The sequence below is a fragment of the Podarcis cretensis genome (genome assembly GCF_951804945.1).
Source record: "Podarcis cretensis genome assembly, chromosome: 3".
Taxonomy (NCBI): Eukaryota; Metazoa; Chordata; class Lepidosauria; order Squamata; family Lacertidae; genus Podarcis; species Podarcis cretensis.
In genome coordinates, this window is record NC_137172.1 from 4,301,268 (window position 1) to 4,318,881 (window position 17,614).

General features: G+C 47.8%; 1 protein-coding gene across 1 annotated transcript in view; it reads right to left on the reverse strand.

Moving 5' to 3' along the window:
- The window catches only part of ADCY3 (adenylate cyclase 3), a 109,727-nt gene that overhangs the window by 46,445 nt on the left and 45,668 nt on the right, over positions 1 to 17,614 (reverse strand). Inside the window, exons 4-5 of the mRNA XM_079968514.1 lie at positions 1,685 to 1,815; positions 81 to 192 (exon numbers count right to left, since the gene is read on the reverse strand). Of these exons, the coding sequence (XP_079824640.1) occupies positions 81 to 192; positions 1,685 to 1,815 (243 nt within the window). The remainder of the gene's footprint in view (positions 1 to 80; positions 193 to 1,684; positions 1,816 to 17,614) is intronic.

Consider the following 17,614-nt stretch of genomic DNA (forward strand, 5'->3'; position numbering starts at 1 on the left):
CATCCCCAACTCAAACCAGTCTGGCCAGCATCCTAGAGGACAAATCCTGAAGGAACGTACGGTCTGCCATGGAAACTTACCGCTGCTAACTTGTCGAAGCGAGCGAAGAGCTCGTTCAGAAGCTTCACCAATTCCTGGGCACTGCAGGAGGACGAGAGCTGCGTGAAACCCACGATGTCCGCAAAGAGGATGCTGTGAAATAAAAGGACCAAAGGTTGGCAGGTCACGCAAATAGCTGCTGTAGCAAGAAGCTCCTGTACAAAGTCAGGGGCCAACTAGATTCCTCCAAAAATTGACTTTTTCAGCCTGGTGATTCTACTATTTATGGGACCGCCTCTCCTGGTATGCCCCACAGAGGACCTTAAGGTCCATGAATAACTATCGTTTAGAGGTCCCGGGCCCTAAGGAAGTCAGACTATCCTCCACCAGGGCCAGGGCCTTCTCAGTGATGGCTCCGACTTGGTGGAATGCTCTGTCCCATGAGACCAGGGCCCTTCAGGATTTAACCTCCTTCCGCCGGGCCTATAAGACAGTGCTATTCCGCCTGGCTTTTAATTTAAATTCAGCCTGATCTTTTATTTCCCTTCTCTTCCCTCGCCCTCCCCTTTTATGAAGATTACCCGCTCTGAGACCCCACAGCTAATTCTCCCCTGGTCTCCTCACTGGTCCAAATAGGACTAACTTAGCCAGCTAGCCCTGGTGATTATCTAATGTTTATTAGATGGATTTCCCCTAAATTGATTTCTGAATTTTGAATTTTATTGTTATTCATGTTTTTATACTGCATTTTATGCTGCTTTTACAATTAAGTGTTTTAAATTTGTTGTTAGCCGCCCTGAGCCCGGTTTTTGAACTGGGAAGGGTGGGGTATAAATAAAAAATTATTATTATTATTACTGAAACCTTTATTCAGATCTCATGTTGGCTTTGGTGATATTTTGCTTACTGGTCTGCCTGTGGGAATCCCTTGCAGATGACCGCAATGCCTGGAGACAAGCAGTCAGGTCGTGTGTCCGTAGCAGTGACCAGAGGAGGAAAGACCACTGGGAGGAGCACTGAGAGAAAAAATGTCATAGTATGTCTGCAGTAGCACCACTGGACGCCTTCATCTACCCCGGCTGCAACAAAACATGTCTCTCTCACATCAGTCTCTACAGATGTCTCGCAAGACAGACAGGTGCCAACTTCTGGCCTGCCTGTATCTCAGCTTAAGGCTACTATTTTACATCTCACCCAGCTTGCGGGAAATTTCCTCAGTTCTCTTCCAAGCCCCCTCTCCTCTTTGTCTCAACACTTCTAAATTGTGAGACTACTCGTTTTATTTCTGTACAGCACCAACAATATTTCAAATATTTCAATATTTCTTGCAATGTAAGCCCTCTTTTTGGAGGCGCTTTTCCTGGGGAATGATCCGGGGGGTGGGCAGGCAAACCTACTCAGACACAGAGCTTTAAAGTGTGGGTGTGCACCTGGAAAGCACGGCACAAACTAAAGTTTGGGTGAGCCTTTAATCTCAGTTCCCCAGCTGCAAATCTTGTGCCTCCTTCGTTTGCTGAACTCTGGGCAAAAGGCTCCCCTCTGTGTCTCCTTGAGAAGCAAAACCTGCCTCGGCACCAGGCAGGGCCTTCTCGGTAGTGGCACCTCGCATGTGGAACTCCCTGCAAAAGGAAGTCCCCCTCCTTACCTGACATTCTCATGGCGGTACATGTACATGGTGTTAAACTGCTGCATCTCCTTCTGGCTGGCATCTTTCTTCATATCCTTGAGCATCTCGTCAGCTACGTGCCTGGGCAAAATCGACAGCATCAGGCCTTCCTGAAGCGGGGACGCAAAGAAGGGGAATGTGAGAAGGCTGGTTAAGACTTATTCATCTGCAAGACCACCCTGGAATTACAATCAATTAATATCGAGATTGCAATGACAAACTTAGACAGCATCTTAAAAAGCAGAGACATCACCTTGCCGACAAAGGTCCATATGGTTAAAGCTATGGTTTTCCCAGTAATGATGTATGGAAGTGAGAGCTGGACCATAAAGAAGGCTGATCGCCAAAGAATTGATGCTTTTGAATTCTGGTGCTGGAGGAGACTCTTGAGAGTCCCATGGACTGCAAGAAGATCAAACCTCTCCATTCTGAAGGAAATCAGCCCTGAGTGCTCACTGGAAGGACAGATCCTGAAGCTGAGGCTCCAATCCTTTGGCCACCTCATGAGAAGAGAAGACTCCCTGGAAAAGACCCTGATGTTGGGAAAGATGGAGGGCACAAGGAGAAGGGGACGACAGAGGACGAGATGGTGGGACAGTGTTTTCGAAGCTACCAGCATGAGTTTGACCAAACTGCGGGAGGCAGTGGAAGACAGGAGTGCCTGACGTGCTCTGGTCCAGGGGGTCATGAAGAGTCGGAGACGACTAAACAACAACAACAGTATCGGGATTTCCTCCTCCTGTGGCAAGCAAGAGAGGCAGAGCTCAGCATAGGCGTGTGGAATACCTTAGGATGAAATTTCCAGCCTTGGCCAACCTGGTGCTGTCTGGGCATTTTGGAGTCCAGCTCCTCTCAGTCCCTGCATCATACAGCTTTGCTGGTTGGGGCTGATGAGAATTGCAGTCCTGAACTTCTAGAGGGAACCACAAGGCTAGCTCTCCATGAAGGAGTTGGTCCAGTTTCAAGATAAAGAACCAAGAGCCATACTTGTTTCCGAGCACAATTCAAAGTGTTGGTGCTGACCTTTAAAGCCCTAAATGGCCTTGGTCCAGTATACCTGAAGGAGCGTCTCCACCCCCATCGTTCAGCCCGGACACTGAGGTCCAGCGCCGAGGGCCTTCTGGCGGTTCCCTCACTGGAAGAAGCCAAGTTACAGGGAACCAGGCAGAGGGCCTTCTCGGTAGTGGCACCCGCCCTGTGGAATCCCCTCCCATCAGATGGCAAAGAGAACAACAACTACAGTGGTACCTCGGGTTACATACACTTCAGGTTACAAACTCCGCTAACCCAGAAATAGTGCTTCAGGTTAAGAACTTTGCTTCAGGATGAGAACAGAAATCATGCTCCGGCGGTGCGGTGGCAGCAGGAGGCCCCATTAGCTAAAGTGGTGCTTCAGGTTAAGAACGAATTAAGTACTTAACCCGAGGTACTACTGTACCAGACTTTTAGAAGACACCTGAAGGCAGCCCTGTTTAGGGAAGCTTTTAATGTTTAATGCATTACTGTATTTTAATATTTTGTTGGAAGCCGCCCAGAGTGGCTGGGGAAACCCAGCCAGATGGGCGGGGTATAAATAAATTATTATTATTATTATTATTATTATTATTATTATTAGTGCAGCAGGAGAGGGTGGCAAGTGTAGCAGGAAGTTTCAAGGACAATCAAAGAAACATTTAAACATTTCAGCCTAGTATATTATAGTAACATCTCATGCAGACGACCGCCTGGAAACATGAAGTCAGGTTGTGCATTCACAGCAGTGACCAGTGGAAAAATGACCGCTGGGAGGAGCACAGAAAGAAGAAATGTCATGGCGCACCTGCGTCAGAACAACCAGTCGCCTTTCTGTGCCCCGGCTGCAACAAAACATGTCTCTCCCACATCGGTCTCTACAGCCACAGCAGGCGCTGCAACCTTCCAACAGTTTGGCTTCACCCACAAAGACGCCCTCCTCCCTTTGTCTCCCAAGACAGACAGATGCCAACAACAGTATAAATTTGCAGAATGTGTTGCTGCATTGTTTTGTACCTTCTGGATGCCCCAAAAACGTATTATAAAGTAGTTGTGTTCTGTGTTATAAATCAAGCACTGCTAGGAGTTGTTTCATTTTGTTTTCCGGTATTTCTTATCAATAAAACATCTGCTGTGGTGCAAACCATTGTTTATTCTGAAAGTGGCACCGTGAAAAAAGTTTGAGAACCATTGCTTTAGTACCTGGAGGGCAGGCTGAGCTGGAACGCCCCATCACCATCCTGCCCAGATGTATTCTATTTCTGTTTAAATTACAGCAACCTTTCCTCGATTTCCACCTGTGTCTAGAAATCAGCATGCACACATTTTATATGCAAACCTGTCCTCCTTTTGATCTCTTTCTTGCTGGTCCCTAAGTGGCCACTTTAGGGCACCTGCTACCACTGCCTCAATGTGTCAGTGCATACCCCAGACAGTGTTTACAACATTTCCTTTGGAATTGAGACATTATCACTGCCACTCTCCTCTTTCCCTCCTCCGTGCGAAATCTTCTTCCTATTCTTGTGTTCTTAGACACCACCTGTATACCACCCCAGCAGAATGCAACCACCGCATTTCGGAGCGTCACGACGCACTGTCAGGCTCTGGCATAAATGTGCCGGCAGCTTCCCTCTGGTGAGACTTACAGCACAAAGAACGATGATCATTCCATGAACACACCATCACCTTCTTACAGGAGCAATTCCTTAGATATGCTGGCCAAACGCAGCGGAGACCAGGGCTGTACTTTGAGCATAACAAACACAGCGAGCTGCCATAGGGCCCACACAGACTTGCCCATGAAATTCACCATTTTACTCAATCAATTTGTCCCCTAGCAGTCCATTCCCAAGTGGATTATATCCGGAGGCGATTGTAACCCAAGTTTCCGCATCCATTCTCCCCAGTTGCTGTTTCAAGCAACCATGCTTCTTTAGAGGACATTCCACATCAAAAAAAAAACCTCCACTTTTTTTAAAAAAACAACAACAACAACAACAGAAGACAATGGTGTCCATGGAAAACTGGTAGGAGAGCTTTTAAAGCAGAGGGGAGAGTTTCAGATTTTCCAAGCATAAGAAAACTCTGGATTTAGCAGGGAGACAGCTTGGGACAGCAGCTGTTTCCGGTGGACATTGTATGAACCCTCCATGTGCCCCTATTTTCCGGGAACAGTCCTGGATTTACAGAAGCTGTCCCGGATTCTGGTTTGCCCCGGAATGTCCTGCTTTTCCTTAGGATGTCCCTAAGGTGTGTCTGGTTTGGGAGCTGCATGGTCAGGGGAAAAACAATGCTGTCCAGGGTTGTAAAGACTGCGGAAAGAATAATTGGGTGCACTCTTCCCACCTTGGATCAAATCTATGCTTCCAGGTGCCATAAGAAAGCTGCAAAGATAGCGCAGGATAGTGCGCACCCCGGAAATTATCTCTTTCAGCTTTTGCCTTCTGGAAGAAGGTAAAGGGTTATAAAGACTAGGACTAGCCGCCAAATGCAATTTTGGTTTTAAATGCAGTGTAAGGTAGTCTCTATGGGAGTATATTGTATTTAATTATGGGGTATCAGAGTTTTTAGGGGGCTAACCAGGCTGGGATAGCTGGGATAGCAGGCTTGTTGGTTTTTGAATGTCTGATGTAGATTTTTTCAATATCGTTGTTCTGTATGGAACAATGACAATAAAGATTATCGTATTGTATAGTATCGTATCATATCGCATTTTCATCAGAGAAATGTTGGAGGGTACAGAGTTATGCAACCCGCTGAGCCAAGGAGATTAATAACTATACAACCTTGAGAAGACACCTGAAGGCAGCCCTGTCTAGGGAAGTGTTTTTTTATGTTTCATGTTTTACTATGTCTTTATAAATGTTGGAAGTTACCCAGAGGGGCCGGGGCAACCCAGTCAGATTGGCAGGGTCTAAAGATGATGATGATGGAATAGCACATCCCTCTTTTCATCAGATAAATGTTGGCGGGTATGCAAGGGGGCATTCGAGGATGCACAAGGGGTTCATATTCCACATTAAGCAGTGAACAGCGCCAAAAACCACAGGAGGGGAAAGTTGCTCTTGTGCTTGCTGGTTTCCCACTAGGGCATCTGGTTGGCCACTGTGAGAACAGGATGCTGGAGCAGATGGACCACTGGCCTGATCCAGGCAGGAGGGGCAGCCATGGCTCTCTCCAGCCTTGTATGGTTTATACCAGCCTTTGCCAACCTGGTTGCAATGGCCTGGGACTCGGGCTCGGACTCGGAACCAGAGGAGTCTCAGTCTGCACTGGATCCTTTGCCTCAGGCATCATCTGAACCAAGTCTGGGGCCTGATTCTGAAGAGCCCCAGTCTGCACAGGTTCCCCTGCAACAAACACCAGCTGGGCCGAGTCAGGGGCCGGTGCCTGCCTTCAGCTGGGCCATCACTTACAGCTGCTCCACTACCAGTTGGGTCAGTAGAGGCTGAGGCGGCCTCTGGGTCTAAGTAACCCACCGACGTCTCCCAAGCTTCAGAGACTGAGGTCTAAGAGAAGGAGAGACCTGAGTACTCGCAGGAGGAGTGCTCACCTTCGGGCGAGACAGGGAGGTGAGTCACTGGGGGACCGGCCGTTACCCCAACAGAGATAAAAGGCTGTCGGACCCACCCCAGGTTGCGGGAGCAACATTGTTGTATGCCAGATCCTGCCTGAGATCCTGTACCTGACCTTGCCTGGTTACCTGCCTCGTGTCCGGACCTGGACCGTATTGCTTGGGTTACGCCCGGGCCTAGCATACTGGTGCCCTCCAGATGTTTTGAACCACAACTCCCATCAGCCACAGCCAGCTGACTACAGCCAGGAGTCCAAAACATCTGGAATGCAACAGGTTGGCAAAGGCTGGGTGTAGAGAGCTTACCTGCCTTCCCAAAGCAGCTGCCCATGTGGCAAGCTGCCCACCTCTTTCCCCTTTCAAGCCACCCTGCTGCGGTTGTCTGAATCAGTCCCAAAATACATCAGGGAGATCCCCAGCTATCTCTCGCAGCCTGTACATTCCTTTTTTTTTTCCTTCTTTCTTTTTGCTTTTTCTTACAATACTGAAGCAAGTGACTAAATATAATACACATCACACAGCCCTTCTCATAGCTGACGATCGGATATTTTGACAGGCTCATCCCATCCTATGCAAACGTGCAATTCAAAAGGTGGTACAGTGGTACCTGGGGTTAAGAACTTAATTCATTCTGGAGCTCCGTTCTTAACCTGAAACTGTTCTTAACCTGAGGTACCACTTTAGCTAATGGGGCCTCCCGCTGCCGCTGCACCACTGCAGCACGATTTCTGTCCTCATCCTGAAACAAAGTTCTTAACCCGAGGTACTATTTCTGCGCTAGCGGAGTCTGTAACCTGAAGTGTCTGTAATCTGAAGCGTCTGTAACCCGAGGTACCACTGTATTTGAATGCTTTAATAACTCAAAACAAAACAAAACTACTCCTTTTGCAACATGCACAGTCGAACTGCGGAATTTGCACAACCAAGATGCAGCCATGGCCGTCAACTTGGGACGGCTTCCGGAAAGGGCTAGGCAAATTTGTGGAGGGCAAGGCTACCAATGGCTGCAAGCCATAGCAGCTATGATGACCACTACTCTCACTGCCGGTGGTCGTACGCCTCTAAAAACCAGCTGCAAGAAAATGCAAGTGGGGACACAGTGGTCCACAGCTCTGAACGAAAGCTGCTTTCAACCCAAAGTGGAAATATCGGAAGATCTCATTACAGATCTCTTGCGGCTCATCTTTAGCTTTCTTGGGGAGCTTCCCTTAGCTTCCTGGCTGGGAGTTTGCTTCCCCACTTCGGAACATCAGACACTAAGCGTCAGCCGGCACTTAGCATCTCATCCTTCATTTCCTGAACCGATCTGTAATGTCAAATCATCCTCATTAAAACCAAAGCATCAAATTATACCCACAGCATCCTCCCAAACAACTCCCAGGGGGAGGCAAATGGCAACGCAAAAAAGCAAACATCAACGGCTCAAGCAAGCCTTACTCCACGGCTTGAACACAGAGGAGGGGGGGCAGGAGATAGAAAAAACCCCTAGTGCTCATTTCACCAGGCAAACCGGCTGCCTCCGCCCCTCTTCGCAACAGCCACGCATTCCAAACCAAGAAAAATAGAGAAATAAAACCTTGCTGGAGAATCACAAGCCCTGGATTCAAATGTGGCCCTCCAGGTCTCTATACCTGATAACCCCCCCCCCCCCGAAGACTCGCCCTAGGTCACACTCCCTGCTGACCAAGCTTTGCATAACAAGGTTTTTTGCCTCTGGCCTTCAACTCTGCTAAGTTTGAGAGGAGGGTGGTGCGCAGAAACTAGACTAATGTAGGAAGGTAAATATTGCATTTGCTTCTCCACCCCTTTGGCCCACCACTGCCGTGCAGTCCCTGAAAGGCTGCCTCAAAGAAAATATGGCCCTCAGGCTGAAGAATGTTCTCCCTCCCACAGCATGCTATCAAAATAAAAAAAAATAAGGTCTTGTATATACAGTATAATAAATGTTCATAAATGTACCAAGCAAGCACGTACATAAATATATAAACCACATGTCTGAAGCAGCACAGGAAAACAGCCCTGAAACCATTTTGACTCCCAAACTGACCAAATGATTTCTCTGCAACATCAAGGAAAATGGAAAAGCCTCACCAGTGCCAGTGTGGTGGAGTGGTTAGGAGCGGTGGACTCCTAATCTGGGGAACCGGGTTCGCTTCCCCGCTCCTCCACATGCAGCTGCTGGGTGACCGTGGGCCAGTCACACTTCTCTGGAGTCTCTCAGCCCCACTCAACTCTCAGAGTGTTTGTTGTGGGGCAGGAAGGGAAAGGAGAATGTTAGCCGCTTTGAGACTCCTTTGGGTAGTGATGGAGCGGGATATCAAATCCAAACTCTTCTTCTTCTTCTACAGGGGTGTCAACTTGAATAAAATATAGGGAGGGGGGTTTCCAGGTAAGCCCTGCCCCATATAATCGATCCCATGACACCGTACAAGCGCATCATTTGAATGGCAATACCCATCAACTTTGGGGTGAGGACAGCCCCCTCGATTTTTTTATGGGGGGGCCCAAAGACCCCTCCGCCCCTAGGAGTTGGCTCCTATGGGGGACTCGCTGGGCCACCAGCCTGATGCGGAAGGGGTTACAGACGCTGCAGGTTGCGTTTTTTCGGGTTATGGACCGCCGAAACCCGGAAGTACCGGAACGGGTTACTTCCAGGTTTCGGCGACCGTGCATGCACAGAAGCGTTAAATCATGCTTTGCGCATGTGCAGAAGTGCCAAATCGCAACCTGTGCATGCGCAGATAAGCCAGTGTGGGTTGCGAACGCTGCGGGTTGCGAACATGCATCTCGCACGGATCACGTTCGCAACCCGAGCATCCACTGTACATACGATATACAATATCTTTATTGTCATTGTCCCATGCAGGACAATGAAATTGAAAAACTACCTAAAACTACAACAAAACTACATAAAACTAATTTTTTTTATAAAAAAATATTTTATTTAGGATTTTCTTGTTTTACAGAAGTGTAATGCCTCATTTTTTATTTTTTTTTCCCCATGTAACATTTTTACAAATCCGTTTCATTTGTTGAGGCATTAGGGGGAGAAGAAGAAAGAAAAAAAAAAGGAAAAAGAAAGGGGGTGGAGGGAGGGAAGATGGATGGGGGTGGGGTCAGGTGGTGGTGTTTCTATTATGCTTAATGTATGTAGAGTTTGGTGTCAGCGTTGTTTGTGTTGTTCACTTGTGTTCCTTTGGTGGTGAGAGAGTTTGGGGTTGGCCTAGGGTGTGATTGTTTGTTTGTGATTGGCTGTGGTGATCTTTGTTTTCGTGTGTGAGTGGGGTGGGTGGGTGTTTTGGATCAGGTTAGCCATATTGATTTGTATGCTGTTGGTGGATTATTGTCATTGTCTTGTTGGGCTGTGTATGTGATAAAGGGGAGCCAACTACATAAAACTAAATAAAAACTACATAAAAACTACATAAAACATTCAAAACCCCCTAAAAACTCTGAAAGCCCATTTTAAAATACACTATACTATACACTGAATGCACTCTACAGTTTTTTATTTTATTTTTTTAATAATATTTATTAAAGTTTCAGAAATATTACAAACATGCAAACGAAAAAGAAAAAAAATACAAAATACAGAAAAATAAAAACAATAAAAAACATTTCAATCTTTCAATGTTTTGTCTTTCATTTACTTGTTTCCATGACCTCCTCACACCTCCCTTTTTTGTATTCTAATTCAATTAACAATTTCAGCAAATCCTTTCCATTTTTGTTTTTATCTTAATAATTTATCTTAATATATTGTAACTTTACATTCTCACCTATTCATAATCCAATTTTACCTTATTCTATAACATTACTGCTAAAAATTTGCGTTACTTTGTTTAACTTTATCTTGCCATAAAACACCTTGAAACTTAAAACTTATTTATACATAACTCCTTATCATTTCTACTAAAGCCAGGCAGTTTCATTCCAACATTTTCCCTAATGTTCATTAATTTTACACAAATTCCCCAAATTAAAATTTTTTCTTTATAGACTTTCCAATTTTCATCCAGCGTCCCTTTTTCCTGGTCTTGGGTTATGTCAGTCCTTACTGTTCATTCCATTTAGTCCATCAACCTGGTAGTCTTACGTCCGAGGCTCTTACACTCTACAGTTTTTTAAATAAAATAGCAGCAACAACAAATGCAGCCACAAAAGTCCACCCATCGGGTGGGAGCGTGACCTGCCAGCAGCCTGCTCCCTCCTCGCAGCTGCTTGGTCTTGACTCTTTCTCTCTATGGAAGTGAGGCATCTAATCATAAGCTTGCATTTTTATTAAAGCTTATATGTTTGATCAGGGCCTGTATCTTAAAAGACCAGTCTTAGAAGACCAGCTGCCTAAGAACCTCGGCAAAATGTTTTTCTCCTAGACAAGGGGCCCCCCTGATTTATAGCAGAAAACAATTCTCAAAGTCGTAAAAAGGGAATTACAGGCTGACAGCCAAGGTTACACTGACCCTACAAATTAAGGGTGGATAAATAGTAAAATGAGCCATATCTTCTTCCTAAGGTTGAAAGGTCAAGAGCAGTGAAAAGCAACTGGTCTGGCTGGCAGAAAGGGAACATTTTTGGGAAGTCTTTTCTAAAGCTGTTTCTTTCTTAAACTAAGATCCTTTTAAGATTTCTTTTCCTTTTAAAAGGTTATTTATGTATTAAATATATTAGCTTAAATATAATTATGCAAAGGATTTAAGAAATGCTAGATTCTTATTTCATATAGTTGTAAGAGTTGTAACTATCCTGAAATTAAGTCAGCCACCAGCCCCCCCTTGCCAGACAGGAGACGCCATCGAGCACTCCTGATATATGGTTGTCAGGCCTTTTGTTTAGAAACCTTCAGATGAAGGAGATCTCTCAATGTTGATGTGAACTCAAAATCCTTGACATATGTTTAAGATAAAAATTCAAGATTAATCATCTGTTTTGGAAGGCAATAGGGCAAGGAGGGCAAGAGGTGAGCTGGTAATTAAGATTCCTTGTTGAGACACATGTAAGATATATTACTACTTATTTGTCATTTATAGATAGAAGAATATATAGCTTTTTGATTTCCATAAAAGGGCAGAAGGAAATGGGTGTATCTTTTGTGATTGGTTCTAGCAAACAGCCAATAGGAATTTCAACCAGGCTGATTGGACAGAGGCAGCCACAGGAGGAGCAAGGGGGCTGGATTAAGGAAATATAAGTGCTGGCCAGAATGGCAGGAGGCCAGGCCAGAGCTTGGTAACCATATACCACTGTGCCTCATATTTATTTGTCTGACAAATAAATTATTATTTTAATTTCTCTATTGCTGCGTTGAATATTTCATTCCAGCTAAGCGTTAACCACAAGCAGGGTGCTACAGAAGGAGGAAGCGGGTGCTTTGACGTTGCCAACCGCCTGCAGGAGCTCTAAGCACCAGGGCTGCAAAAGGGATGGTCCAGGAGCCGAGGACTACGGCACAAGGTTCAGGGGCTCTTCCAAAGTGGGGGGGGGGGGAGATAAGCAAGGAGGTGGGAGGAAAAGCTCCCTGCACAGCGATACTCAGCCCCAACATCCCTAGACTCAGCCCCCAACCATTGCACACCGAGCTGGGAAGTCTAAAGGGGAGGGAGGTCCATTGCTCTAAATCAGGGGTCAGCAAACTTTTTCAGCAGGGGGCCGGTCCACTGTCCCTCAGACCTTGTGGAGGGCCGGAATATATTTTGAAAATAAATAAATGAATGAATTCCTATTCCCTACAAATAACCCAGAGATGCATTTGGAATAAAAGCACACATTCTCCTCATGTTAAAACACCAGGCAGGCCCCACAAATAACCTAGAGATGCATTTTAAATAAAAGCACATATTCTAGTCATGTAAAAACACCAGGCAGGCCCCGCAAATAACCCAGAGATGCATTTTAAATAAAAGCACACATTCTCCTCATGTAAAAACATGCTGATTCCTGGACTGATCCAGGCCGGACTGAGAAGGCGATTGGGCCGGATCGGGCCCGCAGGCCTTAGCTTGCCTACCCATGCTCTAAATGGATCTAAGAGATGATTGGACAAATTCATGGAGGAGGAGAGGGCTAGGGGGGCTTTGGCTACTAGCCAGGATAGATATGTTCTGCCTTCACATATTTAAAACACGATAAAACATCAAACATTAAAAGCTTCCCTAAACAGGGCTGCCTTCAGATGTCTTCTAAAAGTCAGATAGTTGTTTATTTCCTTGACATCTGGTGGGAGGGCGTTCCACAGGGCAGGTGCCACCACCGAGAAGGCCCTCTGCCTTGTTCCCTGTAACTTTGCTTCTCACAGTGAGGGAACCGCCAGAAGACCCTCAGCACTGGACCTCAGTGTCCAGGCTGAATGATGGGGGTGGAGATGCACCTTCAGGTATACTGGACCGAGGCCGTTTAGGGCTTGAAAGGTCAGCACCAACACTTTGGATTCTGCTCGGAATTGTGCCCTTTTAAAATGTGTTGGGAGGCGGGGATTATGGCCTTGTTTTTGTTTTTATTACGTATTTTGTCTTTTTATATTGTGGTTTTATGTTGCAACCTGAGACCTGTGGTTATAAGATGGTATACAAATTTAATTGGTAATAAATAATAAAATAAAATAAAAATAAGCCTTGTAAGCCAAGAGGAAGCTGTGTGTGTTGCCAAACTCCATGTAGAAATACATCTGCCATAAGCATCCACTATGGGGGATGGTCTAGATTTGAAACAGAAGGCTCTGAGGCATCTTGGAGACAGTCACAGAAGCCAAGCCCATGTCTGCTAAAGGAAAGTGGAATTGGTACATGGAGGAGGTGAGCATCGTAGTAAACCAAAAGATTTTCCCAGAAGAAGCAACAGTTAAACGGTGAAAAAGAGCAAGGCAGAGGGCCTTCTCGGTGGTGGCACCCGCCCTGTGGAACGCCCTCCCACCAGATGTCAAAGACAACAACTACCAGACTTTTAGAAGACATCTGAAGGCAGCCATGATTAGGGAAGCTTTTAATGTTTGATGCAATACTGTATTTTAATATTTTGTTTGGAAGCCACCCAGAGTGGCTGGGGAAGCCCAGCCAGATGGGCGGGGTATAAATAATAAATTATTATTATTATTATTATTATTATTATTATTATTATTATTATTCATCACGTTCATAATCTGCCTTTCCTCCAATGAGCTCACGCTGGGGCGGTACATAAGTTCTCCCAAATTCACCCTCACAACCCTGAGAGGTAGGAGAGTGACTGGCCCAAAGTCACCCAATAGCATGGGGATTTGAACCCAGGTTTCCCTGATCCTAGCTCCAGGGGCGGAGGGGGGTGGCAGCCCCAGGTGTCACCACTGAGGGGGGCGACAAAATGCCAGGCGGCACTCACCATGGGGCCTGCCGTGCGCCCAAGCCAAGCGTCTCTCCTAGGCTCCTTGCTGCCCCAAACAGTCCGCCCGTCGCCTCCCCCTCAGATGTGGGGCAGCTGAGGGGGAAGAGGAGGCAGACAGACTCCTCGGAGGCCCCACGGAGCGTCCTGCTGGCAGCTGGCCCCACCTCTGGGCGCAGGGCATGCGCGCTGCCCCAGGCTCCTGGTCGGCTTGCTCCGCCGCTGCCTAGCTACTCTAACCACACTGGCTTATGAAACCTCATTACCTGCAATTCAAATAATTTCTATACAGTCATACCTCATGTTACCTTTGCTTCAGGTTGAGCGTTTTCAGGTTGCATCAACCCGGAAGTATCGGAAAGGGTTACTTCCAGGTTTCGCCGCTCGCACATGCGCAAAATGATATTACGCGCATGCGCAGAAGCGGTGAATCACGACCCACGCAGACACAGGTTGCGTTCCTGTCAGGTTGGGAACGGGCCTCCAGAACGGATCCCGTTCACAACCGTTCACTGTTTTGATTACGGACTGTACTTTCAGTGTCCCAAACCCAAAGCGGTCTAAGGAAGACTATGCCTGCTGGTGCAGGAGGAAGACTGGGCTGGGTGCAGAATCATGGATGAGGCCCTGACTGGCTGCTGAAACCCTGAAGAGGAATACTTCGAACTGCAACGTTTTGTTGCAGAGCTGGCTTGAAAATCCAGTTTGTTTTTGGAGAAATTCCAGTTCCCTTTGTCTCCTTGCGCTGGGACAAAAACCATGGCCCTGTTTCTGAGCTTGGTTGAGACCCAGTTTGAGCAGGCAGGAGCTTCTTTGCAGGTAGAAAGAAGCTCAACCCTTTGCCAGGGAGACATTTGCTTGCTCTGTCTGAGTGTGTGTTTTGTGGCACCAGAAGGGGCAACTGTCTGGAAATGTTTGCCATTTGCAGCCATGGAAATGGGTTGCCATAGCGACCCCACCTGACATCCAAGCCGAATTACAGGAAGTGGAAAGAAATGATTTGAGCCAAGAGATGAAGAAGGGAAAAGAGTAATAAAATTCTTTTTGTGTGTGAGAGAGAGAACAGAAGGAGGCGAGGAGCCATCTGTTTCTACAAGGCAGAGGTATTTCTAAATACCGTATTTTTCGCTCTATAACACGCACCTGACCATAACACGCACATAGTTTTTAGAGGAGGAAAACAAGAAAAAAATATTCTAAACGAAACAGTGGATGTATGATTTTTGTCGTTCATGCTGTGGCCACAGACATGTGATCTGACGGTGAGTTTGGGGTAGCCCAATGCAAAAATCCTGAGGATCCATGTGGATCCATGCTTTGTAACCACGTTTTTGCGCCATTGCGGCCCCATGAAACAGTGGGTGCATGTGCTTTTTGGTGCAGGCTGTAGCCATGGATATGCTATGTGATCTGATGGTGAATTTGGGGTGACCTAGTGCAAAAATCCTGAGGATCCGTGTGGATCCGTGCTTTGTAACCACGTTTTAAGTGGGGAGGGAAGGAAAAGAACTCAAGGGACAAGGAGCACGCGTGGGGTGGGTGGAAAAGGATGCTGCTAATAATGCAGGAGAGGCTCCTCTCCAGCTTTGCTCCTTTAGAACAAGCAGGCTCTGCGTCTCTCCCTCCTCCCTGGCAAGGAAACCATGATAGTAACCACTCTGAGACAAATCAAGAAAAATTGCGACCAACACTCTCCCCCAACAAGCGCAGTGAGGTCAAAACACACACACACACACAGAGAGAACTGGCCCTAAAGTCGCAGGGCGCTGGAAGTCGCAGGGGCGCTGGGGGAGTGAACGGGAAGCAGGAGGAGGAGAAGGAGCCCTCTCTCACACACACACAGACACACAGAGTGTCAATTCTAAAGTCGGAGGCAGAGGGCAGGGAGAGTGAAGGGGAAGCAGGAGGAGGAGAAGGAGCCCTCTCTCACACACACACAGACACACAGAGTGTCAATTCTAAAGTCGGAGGCAGAGGGCAGGGAGGGAGAGGGCAGGGAGAGTGAACGGGAAGCAGGAGGAGGAGACGGAGCCCTCTCTCACACACACACAGACACACAGTGTCAATTCTAAAGTCGGAGGCAGAGGGCAGGGAGAGTGAACGGGAAGCAGGAGGAGGAGAAGGAGCCCTCTCTCTCACACACACAGACACACAGAGTGTCAATTCTAAAGTCGGAGGCAGGGGGCAGGGAGAGTGAAGGGGAAGCAGGAGGAGGAGAAGGAGCCCTCTCTCACACACACACAGACACACAGAGTGTCAATTCTAAAGTCGGAGGGAGAGCGCAGAGGCGCTGGGGGAGTGAACGGGAAGCAGGAGGAGGAGAAGGAGCCCTCTCTCACACACACACAGACACACAGAGTGTCAATTCTAAAGTCGGAGGCAGAGGGCAGGGAGGGAGAGGGCAGGGAGAGTGAACGGGAAGCAGGAGGAGGAGAAGGAGCCCTCTCTCACACACACACAAACACACAGAGGGTCAATTCTAAAGTCGGAGGGAGAGCGCAGGGAGGGAGAGGGCAGGGAGAGTGAACGGGAAGCAGGAGGAGGAGAAGGAGCCCTCTCTCTCACACACACAGACACACAGAGTGTCAATTCTAAAGTCGGAGGCAGAGGGCAGGGAGAGTGAACGGGAAGCAGGAGGAGGAGAAGGAGCCCTCTCTCTCACACACACAGACACACAGAGTGTCAATTCTAAAGTCGGAGGCAGAGGGCAGGGAGAGTGAAGGGGAAGCAGGAGGAGGAGAAGGAGCCCTCTCTCACACACACACAGACACACAGAGTGTCAATTCTAAAGTCGGAGGCAGAGGGCAGGGAGGGAGAGGGCAGGGAGAGTGAACGGGAAGCAGGAGGAGGAGAAGGAGCCCTCTCTCTCACACACACAGACACACAGAGTGTCAATTCTAAAGTCGGAGGGAGAGGGCAGGGGGAGTGAACGGGAAGCAGGAGGAGGAGAAGGAGCCCTCTCTCTCACACACACAGACACACAGAGTGTCAATTCTAAAGTCGGAGGCAGAGGGCAGGGAGAGTGAACGGGAAGCAGGAGGAGGAGAAGGAGCCCTCTCTCTCTCACACACAGACACACAGAGTGTCAATTCTAAAGTCGGAGGCAGAGGGCAGGGAGAGTGAACGGGAAGCAGGAGGAGGAGAAGGAGCCCTCTCTCTCACACACACAGACACACAGAGTGTCAATTCTAAAGTCGGAGGCAGAGGGCAGGGAGAGTGAACGGGAAGCAGGAGGAGGAGAAGGAGCCCTCTCTCTCACACACACAGACACACAGAGTGTCAATTCTAAAGTCGGAGGCAGAGGGCAGGGAGAGTGAATGGGAAGCAGGAGGAGGAGAAGGAGCCCTCTCTCTCACACACACAGACACACAGAGTGTCAATTCTAAAGTCGGAGGCAGAGGGCAGGGAGAGTGAACGGGAAGCAGGAGGAAGAGAAGGAGCCCTCTCTCACACACACACAGACACACAGAGTGTCAATTCTAAAGTCGGAGGGAGAGCGCAGGGGCGCAGGGAGAGTGAACGGGAAGCAGGAGGAGGAGAAGGAGCCCTCTCTCTCACACACACAGACACACAGAGTGTCAATTCTAAAGTCGGAGGGAGAGCGCAGGGGCGCAGGGAGAGTGAACGGGAAGCAGGAGGAGGAGAACGATAGCTCAAGCACACACACACACAGTGGCTAATCCAAAATCGGACAGCAAAAAACTGCAGGCAGGGACAGAGAGCATGGGGTTGTTTTAAAGCTCTGCTTCTCTCCCTCCTCCTGGCTAGGCTGGCTGAAAAGCTTTGCTGCTACTTAGCAGCTCAGTGGGGAGGAGAGAGGAACATAGAGGACGGGGTTGTTTTAAAGCAGCCAAGCCCGCTCTGCTTCTCTCCCTCCTCCCCAGCTCAGCTCGCTGACAGGAGCCGCTTACACCCGCTTTGCTGTTTCAAAGCGAGCCACGGACTGCTCACAACTGCAGCAGATTCCCCCG